Raw genomic sequence first — 18,842 nt, 5'->3', positions numbered from 1 at the left:
AGAGAACCTTCTTCCATATGTTTAGGGAGTCTGCTGTTTGGCAAACTCAAAACTCTTATGTTTTTCTTTAAGGAATGGCTTTTTTTCTAGCCACTCTTCCATATAGCACCATTCTGTGAAGTGTATGACTTCTAGTGATTCTATGGACAGATACTTCCATTTCCGCTGTGCATATTGGACCTCCTTTAGTGTTATCGTTTATGTCTTTGTTGAATCTCTGATTAATTGACTCCTTGCACAGTCTGTGAGTTTTGGTGGACGTCCTTCTCGTCTCAAATTTGTAATTTGTAGCCTTATTTGTTCTCCGTGGGATGTTCAAAGATTGGGATATTTTTTTCTAACCCAATCTTGATCTGTTTTTCTCAACAACTTTGTCTTGCCTGTTTGGAGAGCTCCTTGGTCTGCATGTTGCTTGCTTATCGGTGTTGCAGACTCAGGGGCCTCAGGTGTAGATGTGACATCATGTGACAGATCATGTGACACTATGATTGCATATATTGGGACCTTATTCAACTAATTATGTGACCTTCTAAAGTTAATTTGCTGTATATTTATATATATATACAATATAGATGAAAGTATTGGGATACTTACATATTATAGTTCATTCGGAAAGTCTTCAGACCCTTTCACTTTTTTCACTTCAATTTTGTTATGTTGAGGCCTTTTGCTAAAAACGTTTTTTTAAATAATAAAGTGTTTCCCCATCATTCTGCACTCAATACCCCATAATGACAAAGTGAAAACAGAATTTTAGCATTTTTTGCAAATTTATTAAAAATTAAAAACTCACATTTTGACCGAACATAAGTATTCAGGCCCTTTGCTATGACACTTGAAATGTATCTCTGGGGGCCTCCCATTTCTCTAGATCATCTTTGAAATGTTTCTACACCTTGATTGGAGTCCACCTGTGGTAAATTAATTTGATTGGACATGATTTGGAAAGACACAACCCTGTCTATATAAGAGCTCTAACGTGAAAACATTCGAACATGTCTGGAGAGACCTGAAAATAACTGACCAGTGATAGTCCCCATCCAACCTTACAGAGTTTGAGAGGATCTGCAGGGAAGAATGGCAGAAAATCCCCAAATCCAGGTGTGCAAACATTGTGGCATCATACCCAAGAAGACTGGAGGCTTTTATCACTGCCAAAGGTGCTTCAACTGAGTACTGAGAAAAGGGTCTAAATACTTCCGTCAATGCAATATTTTAGTTTTTCCTTTTCAATAAATTAGCAAAGATTACTAACATTCTGTTTTCACTTTATCATTATGAGGTATTGAGTGCAGAATGGTGGGGAAAAACGTGAATTTTTTTAATTTTAGGACAAGGCCTCAACATAGCAAAATGCGAAAAAGTGTAAAGAGTCTGAAGACTTTCCGAATGCATCGTATAATTACAGGAGTTTTTATGTCATCTCATTCTAAATCCATTGACATTGAAGTTTGTTTTCCCTTTGCAGCTAAAAAAAAAGGTTCCAATCTGCTGGGAAGGCTTTGTACAATTTTTGGAGTGTATGTGTAGGAATTTTTTCCCATTCATACACAAGAGCATTTGTGAGATCAGACACTGATATTGGACAAGAGAGACTGGCCCTCAATCTCCATTCTAATTCATACCAAAGGTCTTCGATGGGGATGAGGTCAGGGCTCTGTGCGGGCCAGTCAAGTTCTTTAACACCAACCTCACCCAACCATGCTTTTATGGGCCTTGTTTTGTGCACTCTGGCCTTCCCCAAACTTTTCCCACAAAGTTGGAAGCATACACTTATCCAAAATGTCTTGGTATGCTGAAGCATTAAGATTTCCCTTCACTGTAACGAAGGGGCCTAGGCCAACCCCTAAAAAACAACCCCATAGCATTATTCCTCCTCCACCAAACTTTACAATTGGCACAATGCATTCAGGGAGGTAATGATCTCCTGGCATTTGCCGAAACCAGATTCTTCCATTAGACTGCCAGACTCTTAGATTAGACTGCCAGGTAGAGAAGGGTGATTTTGGCACTCTACAGAACGCATTTCTACTGCTCCAGAGTCAAGTAATGGCGTGCTTTTCACCACTCCATCCAATGCTTGGCATTGTGGTTGGTGGTGTAAGGCTTGCATGCTGCTGGTCGGCCATGAAAACTCGTTCCATGGAGCTCCCAGCGCACTCTTTTTGTGCAGATGTTAATGCCAGAAGGGGTTTGGAACTCTGCAGCTATTGAGTCCACAGAGTGTTGGCGACTTTTATGCACCAAGCGTCTCAGCACTCAGCAACCTCTGCTCTGTAAATTTGCGTGGTCTGCCACTTCATCGCTGAGTTGCTGTGGTTCCTAAACACTCCTACTTTGCAATAATATCACTCACAGTTGATCGTGAAATATCTAGATGGGAAGAATTTTCACTAACTGACTTGATGCAATGGTGGCATCCTATTACAGTCCCATGCTCGAACTCTGTGAGCTCTCTGCAAAGAAATATCAACAGTAAAAGCATTTGGAAGGTAAAATACGAGTGAAAAGTTGGGGCTACCATTCAAAACTTTGTAATGTAATTTTGCGTGATTTGTTGCTAGTCAAGTATAACTATTCTATTGGAATCACTTCTAGAAATGTACTAATCTTCAAATCATAGTCTCAATTTTTAATATTTCTTTCCACTTTTTAGGAGACAGAGGATGCCATAGCAGCTAAAAGGCCACATGTGGAAGGTATATTGGCTAAGGGGTATCAGCTTCAAGCAGAAAAATCCACACCGTATGCTTTAAAGGTAAATTACAGAATATTAAATTTATGTGTCATTTTACTCATTTGATACATGTCATAATTTGAAGCATATCTATAAGAATAAATTACCTTCGGATTTCTTTTCAAGCAGTAGTCATATCTTAGTTTCAAAAAGTATTTATTAAACGATATGCCAATAAAATAACATTATTTAAATATAAACATCATACATAAGTGTATACTGTATTGTTTTTCCAGTTAATGGATAGTAAGGGAGTTCTCTCATCTGTTATACAACTTTGATATATTAATTATAATATCGCACATAGAAAATGCAATATGACTCATAGTAATAAAGCAAGTATGAATAAAATAATAATAAAGAAGCTTTAACAACAGAACATTCTTGGTCATTATTCATGCAACAGATACAGTAGGTAGGAATTTTGTGCCCACATGTAAAATTATTTTTATGAGAAATCCCAGTATTATAGGTGTAAATATTAAGCAAGATTGGGAGTACCAGAATTAGCAATCCACAAGGTCCATATCAAGAGTAGTCATATCTTAGACACATACAACATTATATGAGGCAAGAATTTTGGTGTCACTAAGTTATAGGGAATTAATTTATTTCTTTCCATGTCCAAAATAGAGTAGTTGCTTCAAGATTATGGCTTGTCCTATTACTGGATCACATCCTGTTTTGGCTTTTCTCTTTAGAACTTGAATGATTACAAACTGTAGTCCATACTCAAAATGCTCTCAAAGTATAGTATACACAGTATTCAAGAATGTAAAAATACACTATAGATCTCCATATCTATTTATACTGGGTGTTTTTTTTTTAGGCTCTGTCCACACTAGTGGCATGGCTTCCATTCACAACGGTGCTACAACAGCTATGCCAGATCATATGTCAAATGGATCCCAGTATCTTCTAGTGAGTCTGTAAGGATTCCGTTGGGTATCAGTATCTTAGACAGCAAGAATAATGCTGCAGACTGCTCTATCCTTGCCATCAAAAATTCTGTAACCTAGATAGGAAGCATAAAGCACAAATGTAAATAGAGCCTTACTGTTACTTACAGTTATGTCTCTCACTCTGAGCTAATATAGAAGTGTACAATTCATTAGAACCTGTTTTGGAATACCCTTATTAGATTAAAAGACCTGTAGAGAATATTTACCAACGAGGTCCTTATAAGAATGAAAATATCACAATAATAAGCTATTTATTATAGGTGAAAGAAGCTTGGTAATAATTATATTTAGATATTATTTAAGTTTATACCCCATTTCAGGATTGCATATGACTGTTTTGTTCATCATCTATCCATCAGCTGGGACTTAAAGAGGCTCTGTCACCACATTATAAGTGGCCTATCTTGTACATGATGTGATCGGCGCTGTAATTTAGATTACAGCAGTGTTTTTTATTTAGAAAAACAATCAATTTTGATGGAGTTATGAACTATTTTAGATTTATGCTAATGACTTTCTTAATGCCCAATTGGGTGTATTTTTACTTTTTGACCAAGTGGGCATTGTGCAGAGAAGTGTATGACGCTGACCAATGAGTATCATACACTTCTCTCCATTCATTTACTCAGCACATAGTGATCTTGCTAGATCATGATGTGCAGTCACATACTCACACATTATGACAGCAAGAGTGATCACACTTGCTGTCATTAAGTCCCACACAAACGTTACCGAAGTGTCAGGATTGTGAATACACATTGCGTCCTGGCTGGAAGCGATGTCTATTCACTTTCAAGATACTTCAGTAACGTTAATGTGTGAGTATGTGACTGCACATCATGATCTAGCAAGATCAATATGTGCTGAGCAAATGAATGGAGAGAAGTGTATGACGCGACATACACTTCTCTCCACAACGCCCGCTTGGTCAAAAGCTAAAAAAACGCCCAGTTGGGCATCAAGAAAGTCATTAGCATAAATCTAAAAAAGGTCATAACTCCGTCAAAATTGATCGTTTTTCTAAATAAAATACACTGCTGTTATCTACATTACAGCGCCAATCACATTATTTAGAAGATAGGGCACTTATAATGTGGTGACTTTAATGATGATAGAATATCAATCAATCAATTAATCAATCAATCAATCAATCAGAACCAACACATTTGGACCAATTATAAAAGGCTAACTCAATCATATTTAAAGGGGTATTCCAGTTTCAGCAAATAAATTTTATTATTCGTATTATGAAAAGTTATACAATTTTCCAATATACTTTCTGTATCAAATCCTCACAGTTTTCAAAATGTTTGCTTGATGTCATTCAGTAGTTTTAAAAGTGATTAAAATCTGTTTAAGTGATTCCATTTTGTGTAAACTCCATCTTGTATAACTTGCATCCATGTTGCCTTCTAAAGAATCCATTTAGGGATCCATCTGTTGCTTTAAGTCTCCCTGTCTCTTATCTAAGTCTGCTACAAGAAATGCGTAATGACCTTGTAGCTGTAAACTATGTAAGAAAGCCCTTTCATTGCAAGTGAAACAAAGTAAGATAAGAATTCATTCTGGCCTGGGAATATGGATACTGTTTATGGCAGGTGCAGAGATGGTGTAAAGTTTCATGAGAATCATAGTTTTACATTTAAAAAGCCATTCTTGTCTTTGATTGGATAGCCTAAAGTCTATTCCCCTTTTGAAATATATTATTGTGATAAGATTTTGACAATAAACTTAGAGGAGTATTTATGGGTATACAAAGCAGTGTCTCTTACTTCTCTCCGGTATATCGATATCACCTATGATTTGGATCTGGATAACTTTCCTGAGAGAGTATCGGTTGATCTACCCATCTAAAACTTCAGTCTAATATATATTTTGGCCATGATTGCGTCAACAGTAGTACTACCTTTATTGGCTCTCCTGGTCATGGGTTGGACACAAAGATGTTGACAGATTACAGTTACAGCAGGTTTATCATAGTTGTGTCTTGAAATAAGCTGGGCACGTTTGTGTGTTCATCATATAACCAGGACAGGTTTGTATCCCCTGGGAGTAAACAATGAAAGTTCCTATTGAATGACAGAAAAAAGCTATATTGAAAACATTGAGGAATTGTTGAAGGAATTAAACTGGACTATTGTATAACTTTTCATTATGCAAAAAAAATAAAAATAATTTTGTTGAAACCGGAATACCCCTTTGAATAATTTATTGTCTAACCCATGGTAGCCCTTCCAGATCTGCAGAAAGAAGGGGATCTAGTGTTCTGTGGTGGCTTGTCACTAAAGAAGCAGCTGTTGATCTGCCCAGCATCTTTTCTAGTGCACTCTTGGTCAGTACAGACTGCCAGAGTCTGAGAGGACCACCTTATTCTTGCAATACATTTAGTGGCACTTCTTACATAAGAACAAAAAGGTGGTCCTCTTCAATATACATCTGCATTTAAAATCAAGTAGGCTACAACGATCCAAGAAATTTTTGAGATACATGTACACTATTAAAGGCTGCTAGGCAACTGTGAAGGATTTGCCTGACACAGCTTCTGTGTTGACGCCCGTGGTTAATCAGCCTGCATCTGTTCCTAGATCTGCTAGAGTGACTCGATCTGCTACCACTCAGGCTGGTAGGCTGAGGAGTGGGAGAGCCTATCGCAGCCTGGCCAGATGGTTCTAGCTCCCGCCCTTGGTCCACTTATACCTTCATTTGCTGCTTGTCCTTTGCCTGTGATTCTCTTGTTTCCTGGCTCTGCTGTTCCTGCTGTTACCATTGACCTCTGCTTCATATTGACCCTGGCTTGACTGACTATTCTCCTTCTCTGCATTTGTTACCACGTACACTCCTGGTTTGACTCGGCTCGTCCACTACTCTGTTGCTTACGGTGTTGCCGTGGGCAACGGCCCCAGATTCCTTTGCTTTTGTGTTCCCTTGTCTTGTTTGTCTGTCGTGCACATATTGAGCGTAGGGACCGTCGCCCAGTTGTACGCCGTCGCCTAGGATGGATTATGCAAGTAGGCAGGGACTGAGTGGCGGGTGGATTAGGGCTCACCTGTCTGTCTCCCTATCCTGACATTACATAATCACAGGCCCATATACCTTTTTTACCCTGGTCCCTGACACCTATGGACCCCCTTGAGGCCCTGGCTCAGCAAATGCAGGGTCTCTCCCTACAGGTCCAAGACTTGGCTCAGAGGTGCAACCAGCGTGATGCTACCCAGGTAGTGCCCTCCACCCCACCTCTTGAACCCCACCTCAAGTTGCCTGACCGGTTCTCTGTGGACCAGAAGACTTTTTTCTCCTTTCGGGAAAGTTGTAGGCTCTATTTCCGTTTAAGGTCCCACTCCTCAGGTTCTGAGAGCCAGCGAGTGGGTATAATTATATCCCGGCTCCAGGACGGCCCACAGGAATGGGCCTTCTCCTTGGCCCCTGACGCCCTTGAACTCTCTTCTATTGACCTTTTTTTTCGGCTTTCGGACTCTTCTATGACGAGACTGACAAGACGGCCTTTGCCGAGAGTCAGCTGGTGACCTTACGTCAGGGTAAGAGACCCGTTGAGGAGTACTGTTCTGATTTTAGGAAGTGGTGTGTAGCGTCTCGGTGGACCTTGAGGTGCCAGTTTAGATTGGGTCTGTCGAACGCTCTGAAAGACCTGTTAGTTAGTTATCCCTCTTCTGACTCTCTAGATCAGGTTATGGCTTTAGCGGTACGTCTTGACTGACGTCTCAGGGAACGACGACTTGGACGTTTTTGTGCATTCTCCTCTGGCTCCCCTATCATGGCCCCCGAGGCTCCGTTACTTCGTTCTTCCACAGAAAACTCAGATGAACCAATGCAACTCGGGGCCTCCGTGTCTCCCCAACAATGTAGAGAGTTCCGCAGGAAGAATGGTCTCTGCTTCTACTGTGGGGATGGCAAGCATCAAGTGAACGACTGTCCTAGATGTAAGAATAAGCAGCCGGAAAACTTCCGCGCCTAAGTGACCATCGGGGAGGTCGCTTGGGCGCACAGGTATTTCCCGTATACATGAAACCTAATAAGATCTTGCTTCCCTTTCAGGTCTCTTTTTACGGTAGGTCTGCCACCGGCAGTGCCTTCGTGGATTCAGGGTCTTCTGCTAATATTATGTCTGTGGAATTTGCTATGTCTCTAGCCATGCCATTGATTGATTTGCCTGAACCTGGCCCGGTAGTGGGTATCGACTCCACCCCACTTGCTAATGGTTATTTTACGCAGCATACCCCTGTTTTTGAACTCATTGTGGGCTCCATTCATTCGGAGCAGTGTTCAGTGTTGGTGATGCAGGGATTATCGTCCGATTTTGTTTTAGGCCTTCCTTGGTTGCAGATGCATAATCCCACGTTTAACTGGAATACCGGGGATCTTACTAAATGGGGTAATGAATGCATGACGTCCTGTTTTTTTATTAATTTGGTTTCTCTCGCTGAGGAGGTGAACACTCTACCTGAGTTTATTCAGGATTTCGCTGATGTTTTTTCTAAAAGAGCTTCCGAAGAGTTACCTCCTCATAGAGAGTACGATTGCGCAATCGATTTGGTACCAGGAGCTAAACTCCCTAAAGGTAGGATATTTAATCTCTCTTGTCCCGAACGTGAAGCCATAAGAGAATATATCCAGGAAAGCCTGGCCAAGGGTTACATTCGTCCCTCTACTTCTCCAGTAGGTGCTGGCTTCTTCTACATAGGGAAGAAGGGTGGTGGTCTTAGGCCGTGCATCGATTACCGAAACTTGAATAAGGTCACTGTAAGGAACCAATATCCCCTTCCTCTGGTTCCTGATCTCTTCAATCAGGTTCAGGGGGCCCAATGGTTCTCTAAGCTTGATCTTTGGGGGGCTTACAACCTTATCCGAATCAGAAAAGGGGATGAGTGGAAGACTGCGTTTAACACACCTGAAGGTCATTTTGAATACCTCGTCATGCCCTTTGGGTTGTGTAATGCTCCTGCGGTCTTCCAGAATTTCATAAATGAGATTTTAAGAGACTACATGGGGGTATTTCTTGTAGTGTACTTTGATGATATACTTTTGTTTTCCAAGTACTGGTCCTCCCACATTGAGCATGTCAGGAAGGTGCTCCAGGCCCTTCGGGAAAACAAACTCTTTGCTAAAACTGAAAAATGTGTGTTTGGGGTGCAGGAGATACCATTTTTAGGTCAAATCCTCATTCCTAACGAATTCCGCATGGACCCTGCCAAGGTTCAGGCTGTGGCTGAATGGGTCCGACCTGCCTCCCTGAAGGCTTTACAGTGCTTCCTGGGGTTTGCTAATTATTATAGGAGATTTATTGCTAATTTTTCGGTCATCGCTAAGCCTCTTACGGACCTTACTCGCAAAGGTGCCGATCCCCTCCACTGGCCTCCGCAGGCGGTCCAGGCTTTTGAGGTCCTAAGACGTGCTTTATCTCTGCCCCAGTGCTGATTCAGCCTAACCAGATGGAGCCATTCATCGTGGAGGTTGATGCCTCCAAGGTGGAAGTGGGTGCGGTCTTGTCCCAGGGTACTAGGTCTCTCACCCATCTCCGTCCCTGTGCCTACTTCTCCAGGAAGTTCTCCCCCACTGAGAGTATCTACGACGCTGGCAACCGTGAACACTTAGCCATTAAATGGGCATTTGAAGAGTTTCGCCACTTCCTGGAGGGGGCTAGGCACCAGGTAACGGTCCTTACCGACCACAAGAATCTATTTTTTCTAGAATCTACCCGGAGGTTAAACCCGAGACAAGCTCGATGGGCGTTGTTTTTTTACTAGATTCAACTTTGTGGTCACCTGTAGGGTTGGGCCTAAAAATATTAAAGCGGATGCACTGTCGCATAGCTTCATGGCCAGCCCTCCTTTGGAGGAGGATCCTGCTTGTGTTTTGCCCCCAGGTATAATCATATCCTCTATTGATTCTGACTTAGTCTCCGAAATTGCGGCTGATCAAGGTTCAGCTCCCGAGAACCTTCCTGAGAACAAGCTATTTGTTCCCCTACAATTCCGGCTAAGGGTACTCGGGGAGAATAATGACTCTGCACTATCTAGCCATCCAGGCATCCTGGGTACCAAGCACCTCATTTCTAGTACCTATTGGTGGCCTGGGTTGCTTAAAGACGTTAAGGCCTACGTCGCCGCTTGTGAAATTTGTGCTAGGTCCAAGACTCCCAGGTCCCGACCAGCGGGCTCACTATGTTCTTTGCCCATTCCCCAGAGACCTTGGACCCATATCTCCATGGATTTTATCACCGATCTGCCTCCATCGAAAAGGCAAGACGGTGGTGTGGGTTGTAGTAGACCGCTTCAGTAAGATGTGCCACTTTGTGCCCCTCAAGAAAGTACCCAATGCCAAGACGTTAGCTTCCTTGTTTGTCAAACACATCCTGCGTCTCCATGGGGTTCCTGTCAATATTGTTTCTGACAGAGGGGTACAGGTTGTTTCATTGTTTTGGAGGGCTTTCTGTAAGAAGTTGGAGATTGATCTGTCCTTCTCCTCGGCCTTCCATCCTGAAACTAATGGCCAAACCGAGAGGACTAATCAGTCTCTAGAACAATATTTAAGGTGTTTTATCTCTGACTGCCAAGATGATTGGGTCTCCTTCATTCCCCTCGCCGAATTTTCCCTCAATAATCGGGTCAGTAACTCGTCAGGGGTCTCCCCCTTTTTCTGTAATTTTGGATTTAATCCACGGTTCTCCTCCGTTTCACCTGGTGGTTCCAACAATCCCGAGGTAGATGTCGTTCATCGGGAACTGTGCACAGTCTGGGCCCAGTTTCAGAAGAACCTTGAGGCGTCCCAGAGCATACAAAAGACTCAGGCAGATAAAAGACGTTCTGTTAACCCCTTGTTTGTGGTCGGGGATCGGGTGTGGCTGTCTTAAAAAAATTTGCGCCTTAAAGTTCCGTCCCAAAAATTTGTTTCCCGGTTTATAGGGCCGTCCAAGGTCATTGAGGTCCTTAACCCTGTCTCCTTCCGGCTGGAATTACCCCCGTCTTTTCAAATATACAACGTGTTCCATGCCTCCCTCCTGAAACGCTGCTCCCCGTCCTTGGATACCTCGAGGAAACCTCCGGTCCCTGTTCTTACCCCTGAAGGGGAAGAATTCGAGGTGGCCAAGATTGTGGACAGCAGGATGGTCCAAGGCTCCCTCCAGTACCAGGTCCATTGGAGATGATACGGGCCTGAGGAGAGGACTTGGGTACCCGCCCAGGATGTTCACGTCGGGTTATTGCTCAGGAAGTTCCATCTTCAGTTCCCCAACAAGCCAGGTCCACCTAGGAAGGGTCCAGTGGCCCCTCATAAAAGGGGGGGACTGTGAAGGATTTGCCTAACACAGCTTCTGTGTCGACGCCCGTGGTTAATCAGCCTGCATCTGTTCCTAGGTCTGCTAGAGTGACTCGATCTGCTACCACTCAGGCTGGTATGTTGAGGAGTGGGAGAGCCTATCGCAGCCTGGCCAGATGGTTCTAGCTCCCGCCCTTGGTTCACTTATACCTTCATTTGCTGCTTGTCCTTTGTCTGTGATTCTCTTATTTCCTGGCTCTGCTGTTCCTGCTGTTACCATTGACCTCTGCTTCATATTGACCCTGGCTTGACTGACTATTCTCCTGCTCTGCATTTGTTACCACGTACACTCCTGGTTTGACTCGGCTCGTCCACTACTCTGTTGCTCACCGTGTTGCCGTGGGCAACTGCCCCAGATTCCTTTGCTTTTGTGTTCCCTTGTCTTGTTTGTCTGTCGTGCACAGGGACCGTTGCCCAGTTGTACGCCGTCGCCTAGGACGGGCCGTGCAAGTAGGCAGGGACTGAGTGGCGGGTAGATTAGGGCTCACCTGTCTGTCTCCCTATCCTGACATTACAGCAACTGTACTGAAACAAAAGTCTAGTTATTATTTGTTTTGCCTTGAGATAATTCTGCATTTCAATAAGGGGCAGCTTTATATCCCAACTCTGCTTGTAATTTTGTTCTGTTTATAATTGCAATTTTGATAATATTTGAATAAAAATGAAGACATAATTATAACTTGTCAGCTTTGCAATGTACCATCACAACACTTTGTACATGACTTGGAGCTATATTCTTATTCTTGGCAAAAACACTTTTTCCTGTGCTTTTTTGCTTATTGTGCCAGTGCAGATGGGTAGTTATTACAGATATAAAACATGAAAGACTGTGTTGTCATTGTCAGCTGTATCTTATTTTTATTGGTATATACAACAACAATTCTATTTCTGTAAAGTATAAGTTAAAGAAAAGTATTATTACTGCCTTTTTTTGTATTAATATTTCTTTGAAGGAATGTGCATTTTTAATGTCTGGGTACTGTTGTAAAGCAACATCTCATGTCACAGCTAGGTAACCACAAACTGATTATGTTTTAATGTAATGTGTGGGTCTTCTTGCTAATGGAATAGTAAATATTTTGTTGACAAAATTATGTAGGCACAGACAATGCTACCCCTGCCTTTTCTTGTAAATTATTTAGGCACAGATAGTAATGCTTCCATGTCTCTATTTACAAGTTACGTACGTATGTACATTCCATTCTTTTTCAGAAATGATGTTGGCACAGACAATACTAGCCCTGCCTTTTCTTGTAAATGATGTAGGCACAGATAGTAATGCCTCCTTGTCTCTCTTTACAGGTTATGTGTGCACAGACAGAACCAGCTACAACTCTCTCTCTTTGCAAATGATGTTGGCACAGACAATACTATCTCCCTCTCTCTTTGCCAATGATGTATGGATGTAGTCATCCTTATCTTGACTCTGATAACTTGCTGCAGCGTGATATCACACAACAAAAGCCATTGAAAAGTCATTGAAAAAGTTAAGATAAAGAATCTTTCCACTGTGCATTTAAAGAAAACCTTTCACCTGCGCCTTTCACCTACATGTTTAGCTGAGTGCAGCATGTAATAGTCAGGGCTGCACAAACACTGTGTCACTTGAATTTGTTTTCCCTATCTTCCTCCGTTATTTACATATTGGTGCCGTTATATTTGGTGCCCGATATGTAAATAAGCCCCTGAACTGTCAATGGGGCTTTTCTATCTAACTAAATGGCAATGGGGCATGATCTCTTCACTCTGACACCGTTCAATCAGCTGCGGACTGTGTCAGGGTAGATTGCGAGAACACACACAGACTGAGAGAGCGCTCTCTGCAGAACCACCAGTCTGTGTGTGTCCTCATGGGAGGGAACACAGCGCAAGTCACCCTGACACTGTCCGTAGCTGATTGGACAGTGTCAGAGCGAAGAGATCATGCCTCCTTGCTATTTAGTTAGCTAGAAACCCCCCGTTGACAGTTCAGGGGCTTATTTACATATCGGGTGCCAAATATAACGGCACCAATATGTAAATAACGGAGGAAGTTAGAAAAATTATTTCAAGTGAGACGGTGTTTGTGAAGCCCTGCCCATTACATGCTGCACATGTATGGACAGGTGAAATGTTCTCTTTAATGCGCTAAAAGTCAAGATAAAGATGGCTACATCTGTAGACACAGATAGTACTGTTTCCTGTAAATTCTGTAGGCACTAACAACACTGTCTTCACTCTTGCTGCAGCCTCTCTATTTCTTTCACACAGAACTAAGCAAAAACTCCCTGATAGAAATGCCAATGATATAGAAATAGTAACAGGAGATTGTACTGCAACATATAACTGTTAACTTACAGAATTAAGAGTAGACCTAAATTTGTATTTCATATTATTAGACATTGAAAAGTATAGTTAAGGTATATGTCCGGTATTTACCTTTTGAAAGTTTTAAAGAAATAATTTATGGCAAAGATTATCAAGTAAAGATAAATAAATAATGTTCAGTAAAATAAAACAAGGGAGAAAGAATTCTCTTTGGTTTTGTAGCATACATAATTGGTACCGTTTCTTGCTCATCCGATAACCGTGTGACCTTGGGCAAGCTACTTCACCTCCCCAAAACAACCTTTTAAAGGAAAGCAAGGCATACAGCAATTCAGAGTTTTTATGGTTGAATGATTTTGGCGTGTTCATTTTAAGTTAAAGTAGTAAATCTCAAGACTGTGTTGTTTGACATATAAAAATTCCTTTCGTTTTTGCTTTTTTTGGTTTCATTGAAAAATATTTTTTTTGATTTATAAATGTCAGTTTTTAAAAGGCACTGTGAATGTCTGTGGCCTTTTTTTGTTCTCATGGGCCTGGAAAAAAATATGTTGAGCATCTGACAATGAGCTGTGACAGTTAGGTATAGATTGTTTTTCAATCCAAGTTGACTGTCTATGAAAAAATAACAATGCAGAACTGTTTGAAAATAATATGCATGGGTAAATAGATTCAAGCAAAGTTTTCCACTTTTTCAAAATGCTGTATCACCAAGACACTTGAAGATAATTAGGGTATGTTCACACGCAGTGGTTTCAGACGTAATTCGGGCCGTTTACGCCTCAAATTACTCCTGAAAAAATGGCACCATTATGCCTCCAAACATCTTGCCCATTGCTTGCAATGGGATTTATGGTGTTCTGTTCCCACGAGGCTTAATTTTACGCGTTGCTGTCAAAATACTGTGCGTAAAAAGACGCCCAAGAAAAAGAAGTGCATGTCACTTCTTGGGACGTTTTTGGAGCTCCAATTATAGCCGTAAAATATGCTGCGAAAAACACGAGTTGTTACAAAAACATCTGAAAATCAGGAGCTGTTTTAGCTTGAAAACAGCTCTGTATTTTCAGATATTTTTGCTAAGCGTGTGAACATACCCTTATAGTTTGGGCAAGTCACCGGGGCTTTTGGTAGGACACTGGAATATAGTGGTAGGAAATGAAAAGATAGCTGTCTTTGAATACTACATTGCAAGGTATTCATCATCTCCATTGCTTTTAGGCTCTGATCACAATAGCGTCATGGCTTTCGTTTGTAACGAAAGTCGTGACACTGTGATGAATCTGTTGTCCGAGGCTTGATAGGGTCAGTCGGGGGGTTCATTGGGGTTCTGGTATATTTGACAGCAATGAAGATCGCTCTTTTCTTGCAGTCAAAAATACTATAATGGCAACAAGACATATAATATGAGACATTTTGTCAATATAATTAAAGAGGTTTTATTGCTTCTAATAAATATAACTTTATAAGCATGAATGATCAATCTGATGTACCGAATACAGATGTATACTTACCTCGGCACCATAATGGGCTGTGTATGGCATGTGATTAAACAACAATGTAAATCAAGGTAATATATCTACTTGTAGATCTTTATTGCTATAAAGATGGCTGCTATCTAATAAACACTGAACAATAGTAAAAAAACAAAAACGTGAGGGAAGTAAGGGGATGTAAGTTCTGATAGCCATGCAGCTTGATAGCCATGCAGCCCAATCCTTCCACCTAGTCTAAGCAGAGTTGTCGACATAATAACAGCAGACAGACACTAAATGGCGATCTTCAGAGAGGGAGTAAATTATTTTTTACACACTAATAGAAATGTTCTGTTGCTGTGAAAAAAAAAGTTTGCCAGGGTTAATTTTTACTCGATCAGCACCTTTATAACTATTTTATCTGGTGCATTGTTTCTTTACCACAGATAACTGGTTATGGATTTTACCACAAGCTCACTTTTAAATTTTGACGATCCACTTGGGATCTGATCAGACTGTCTAGTCATAAGAATAGGAAATATTGGATGTCTAAGTCTTTTTGAGAAATGGGGAAAGCCAAGGGTACAGCCTTAGGGGTGCATAGGTAGGAGTTGCACCCGATCCCTGGTGTCTGAGGGGTCCAAAGACCATTCTGACACTTAAGAAGATATTCTATTACCGATTTTGCATCAGGTCCCAGAAGCTTTAAGTTACCCCTTTGGATATAAACATTTTTTTAAAGTTGTGTATGCAAATATACTTTAAGTAAATGTGTTATTCTATAAACCATACAATTTATTTTGGATGCTAGAATGAAAAATTATTTGTAGACAACTTATAACTAGTTCTCTTAATCAAAATTCCATTATGACATAACCCAGAAAACCTGCATATGAATTGTTATATTTAAATACATATACATGTAAAGTGTGTCTTGTTTATTTTCTAAACTATTCAGTTTCAGACAACCATGAAATTATATTTGTTATATTTATTTCAAGTTAGCAGGTTATTTCTTGTTCCTAACAACCACCATGTGTATTTTTAATAGAAAAAAGTAGAATATCTGAACAAAGAGTGGAATACAGTCAGCCTGTTACTAGAGGAGTTGAAAAGAAGACCCACTTTCTCATATTCTGGTGACCGTAAGTGTCAAATCACAAAGATATTCTATTTTCACTAGATCAAATAACATTTATTATGTATGGTATATGCTCATCATTTATGGTATACGTTACATCTGTACATTTTACATAGCAGCAACATTGGACAAGATGGTGGTTGGGCCATAGTATACTAAAAAGTAAATATAAACAAGGACTCTATTCTTTATTTATTTGTATATTTTTTATTTAAGTTTTGCATAAGGTACAGTTTTAACCTATCGAAAAGTAACGGTTAACAAATATGGGTTGTAGGGAAAAGGAAAAAAGGGAACTCTCCTCAAATTGACATTTGCTTTGAATGAAAAGTTGTATGCTAGTTTGAGTATTAGGATTTTTATAACAATTGGTTGTATTGCTAGCGCATGTAAAATCTAGCATCTTTATATCTTCATGACATTTTTGGTGTTTTCATTATTATTCGTTTTGAAAAGTGTAAAAGTAGCCTAGCTGCTATCAACAGAACTTAATATTTTTCCTATTTAGCATTATGCCGTTTAATATATCAATATCTGGATAATCCGGTTAACAAAGGAATGTCTCAGGTAGTTGTAAGATGAACTGTTAGAGATATTCTTGAGTTACTGATGCAGGAGGTATTGAAGTGTTAATATCCCAAAGTACTAAATTGTGAAAATATAGTTTAAATTATGGATCTGCCAACAGCATCTAGCATGCTTGTTGATGTTTTTCATGTAGGAAAATGGAGATTTCTCAACACTGCACAGAATAAAAACAAACTGCAAAGAAAGTAGAAAATGCAAAAAGAGAAAGAAACTTTGTAAATTATCTTGATTAAAATATGCTTCTCTTTTATTTATATAGCTCCTATGCAGGTATATGTGTCTCCATGGTTAGAGATTACAAACAAACGAACCCTGTAGGTAGTCTGATCTTACAGTCATTTGTTACAACACTCCCTCTGCCCCCTCTTCTTGGTAACTTATAGACAGTGGAAGAAGGGACAAAATAAGTGGAATCACTCATGACTGCAGGATCAGACTATACATAGTTGTTTACATCCTAGTATAACTCATCAATGTGTGAATGGCAGTTACGGAAACAGGGTAACTCGAGTGCTATGCTGCTTCCGTAACTGCCATTCACTTCTATTGGAGTTACGGATAGAGCGTAGCTCAGTGTTTTCGTAACGCCCGACCGTCTAATGAGGACGTGGCCGGGAGGCAGCAGGAGCCAAGAAAGGTAGAACAGGGTTTAGGGGCCCCCGTTCTAGAGATAGGTGCGGGTCACAGTGGTGGGACCTGCATCTATCTAATATTTATGGCCTATCCTCTGAATATGCCATAAATGTCCCTGATGGGCAAACCCTTTTAAATTTTATTATAGAACAACCTTATCTTTAATCAAAACTGCAGCTTTTGTACTGTACAGTTTATGGCAAGAAATATAGAAATAAAAAAAGTCACATACAGCATAAATTAGTTTTTGGCAAAATATGACCTGTAGGTAGCTGTATGCCAATAAAATCTGAATTTCATGCTATGAAGTAACATTAATCATCAGTCAAACTGTGCCATCCGCATGTAAAGTGTACTAAAAATAGAGTTGGCATCTGTTTATTAAATCCAGGGCCAGCTCTCTTTACTATTCATATAGATACATATGGTAATGTTACTTGCCACAGAAATGTGGTAGGCTACATGGAGTTCCCCAAACTCATTTTGTCGATCACACAAACTTTTCTAGTCTTTTAATCTCTTCCCTTAATGCTTTCATTGTCCAATTTTCAGGTAGTAAATAATTAATTGAAATGATAGATGTCCTTTTTCTTTCTCTCCCATTTGTAATGTCAAAAAACTTTACGGGTCAAATATCCACTTTACTCTTCTCATTCTCTTTTTGCTGTTCTATTTTGGAAAGTAGTTTGGCATGTACAGTAAAATAGAAATGCAGTGTTTCAATATGATAATATTCCAGGTGCTAGAACATGAAATTCTAAATGTAATATACAAATATGTCCAAATGGTTTAGGTGCATTATTCAAGAAACAGATGACTGTAGAGAATTTGTGTTTCTGGAAATCTCCATAAACATTTGCATACCGTTTTTAAGATAGTCAGAAATTTCTTTATGCAGTACAGTATTTAACATGCTAAAAAGAAAATATAGAAACTGAAAGATGAGCAGATGTGATATAGATTAATTTTGTAATCAACTATTAATTTTTTAGTGATAACTCCCTTAAAGGAACCCCCAAAAATATCTACCTTGAAACGTGAAGGATTTTATTCAGAACACAGTTGTAAATGTCAATTCATGAGATTATTGGCAGAGTAGTGCAGAAGACTGAGGGTGTCATTAGGTACTGCATTGCTTGTGGCCATGGGCTATTGCATGTAAGGTCATAGACAAATAAGTTTAGAATGACTCATTAGAATGACTAAAAAAAGGAACCCTGTATACTGTCACCCTTCATAAAGGTGCAACAACCAGACATACTCTATATGGACAAAAGTATTGCCACACACCTCCTAATCATTGAATTCAGGTGTTTCATTCAGTCCCATTGCCAAAGCTGTATAAAATCAAGGACCTAGCCATGCAGTTTGCCTTTACAAACATTTGTGAAAGAATAAGTTATTCTAAAGAGTTCACTGAAATTCAGCATGGTACTGTAATAGGATGCCACCGTTTTAACAAGTCAGTCCGTGAAATTTATTCCCTCCAAGATATTCCACGATCAACGATGAGTGATATTATTGCAAAGTAGAAGCATTTAGGAACCACAGTAACTCAGCTATAAAGTGGCAGACCACGTAAAGTTACAGAGCGGGGTCGCCGAGTGCTAAGGCACATGGTCCACAAGAGTCGCCAACACTCTGCTGACTCAATAACTGCAGAGTTCCAAATC

At 40.2% G+C, this 18,842-nt stretch overlaps 1 protein-coding gene across 7 annotated transcripts in view; it reads left to right on the top strand.

Annotated features, from left to right (window-relative positions):
• Positions 1–18,842, top strand: part of DMD (dystrophin) — a 2,416,993-nt gene that overhangs the window by 1,551,795 nt on the left and 846,356 nt on the right. For all 7 annotated transcript variants that reach the window (XM_075852742.1, XM_075852740.1, XM_075852736.1 and 4 more), the window contains 2 exons: positions 2,657–2,758; positions 15,859–15,952. In XM_075852742.1, the coding sequence (XP_075708857.1) occupies positions 2,657–2,758; positions 15,859–15,952 (196 nt within the window). The remainder of the gene's footprint in view (positions 1–2,656; positions 2,759–15,858; positions 15,953–18,842) is intronic.

Source organism: Rhinoderma darwinii, chromosome 2 (genome assembly GCF_050947455.1).
Source record: "Rhinoderma darwinii isolate aRhiDar2 chromosome 2, aRhiDar2.hap1, whole genome shotgun sequence".
Taxonomy (NCBI): Eukaryota; Metazoa; Chordata; class Amphibia; order Anura; family Rhinodermatidae; genus Rhinoderma; species Rhinoderma darwinii.
The sequence above is the reverse complement of the archived record's forward strand: the minus strand, read 5'-3'. Positions and strand labels throughout refer to the sequence as shown.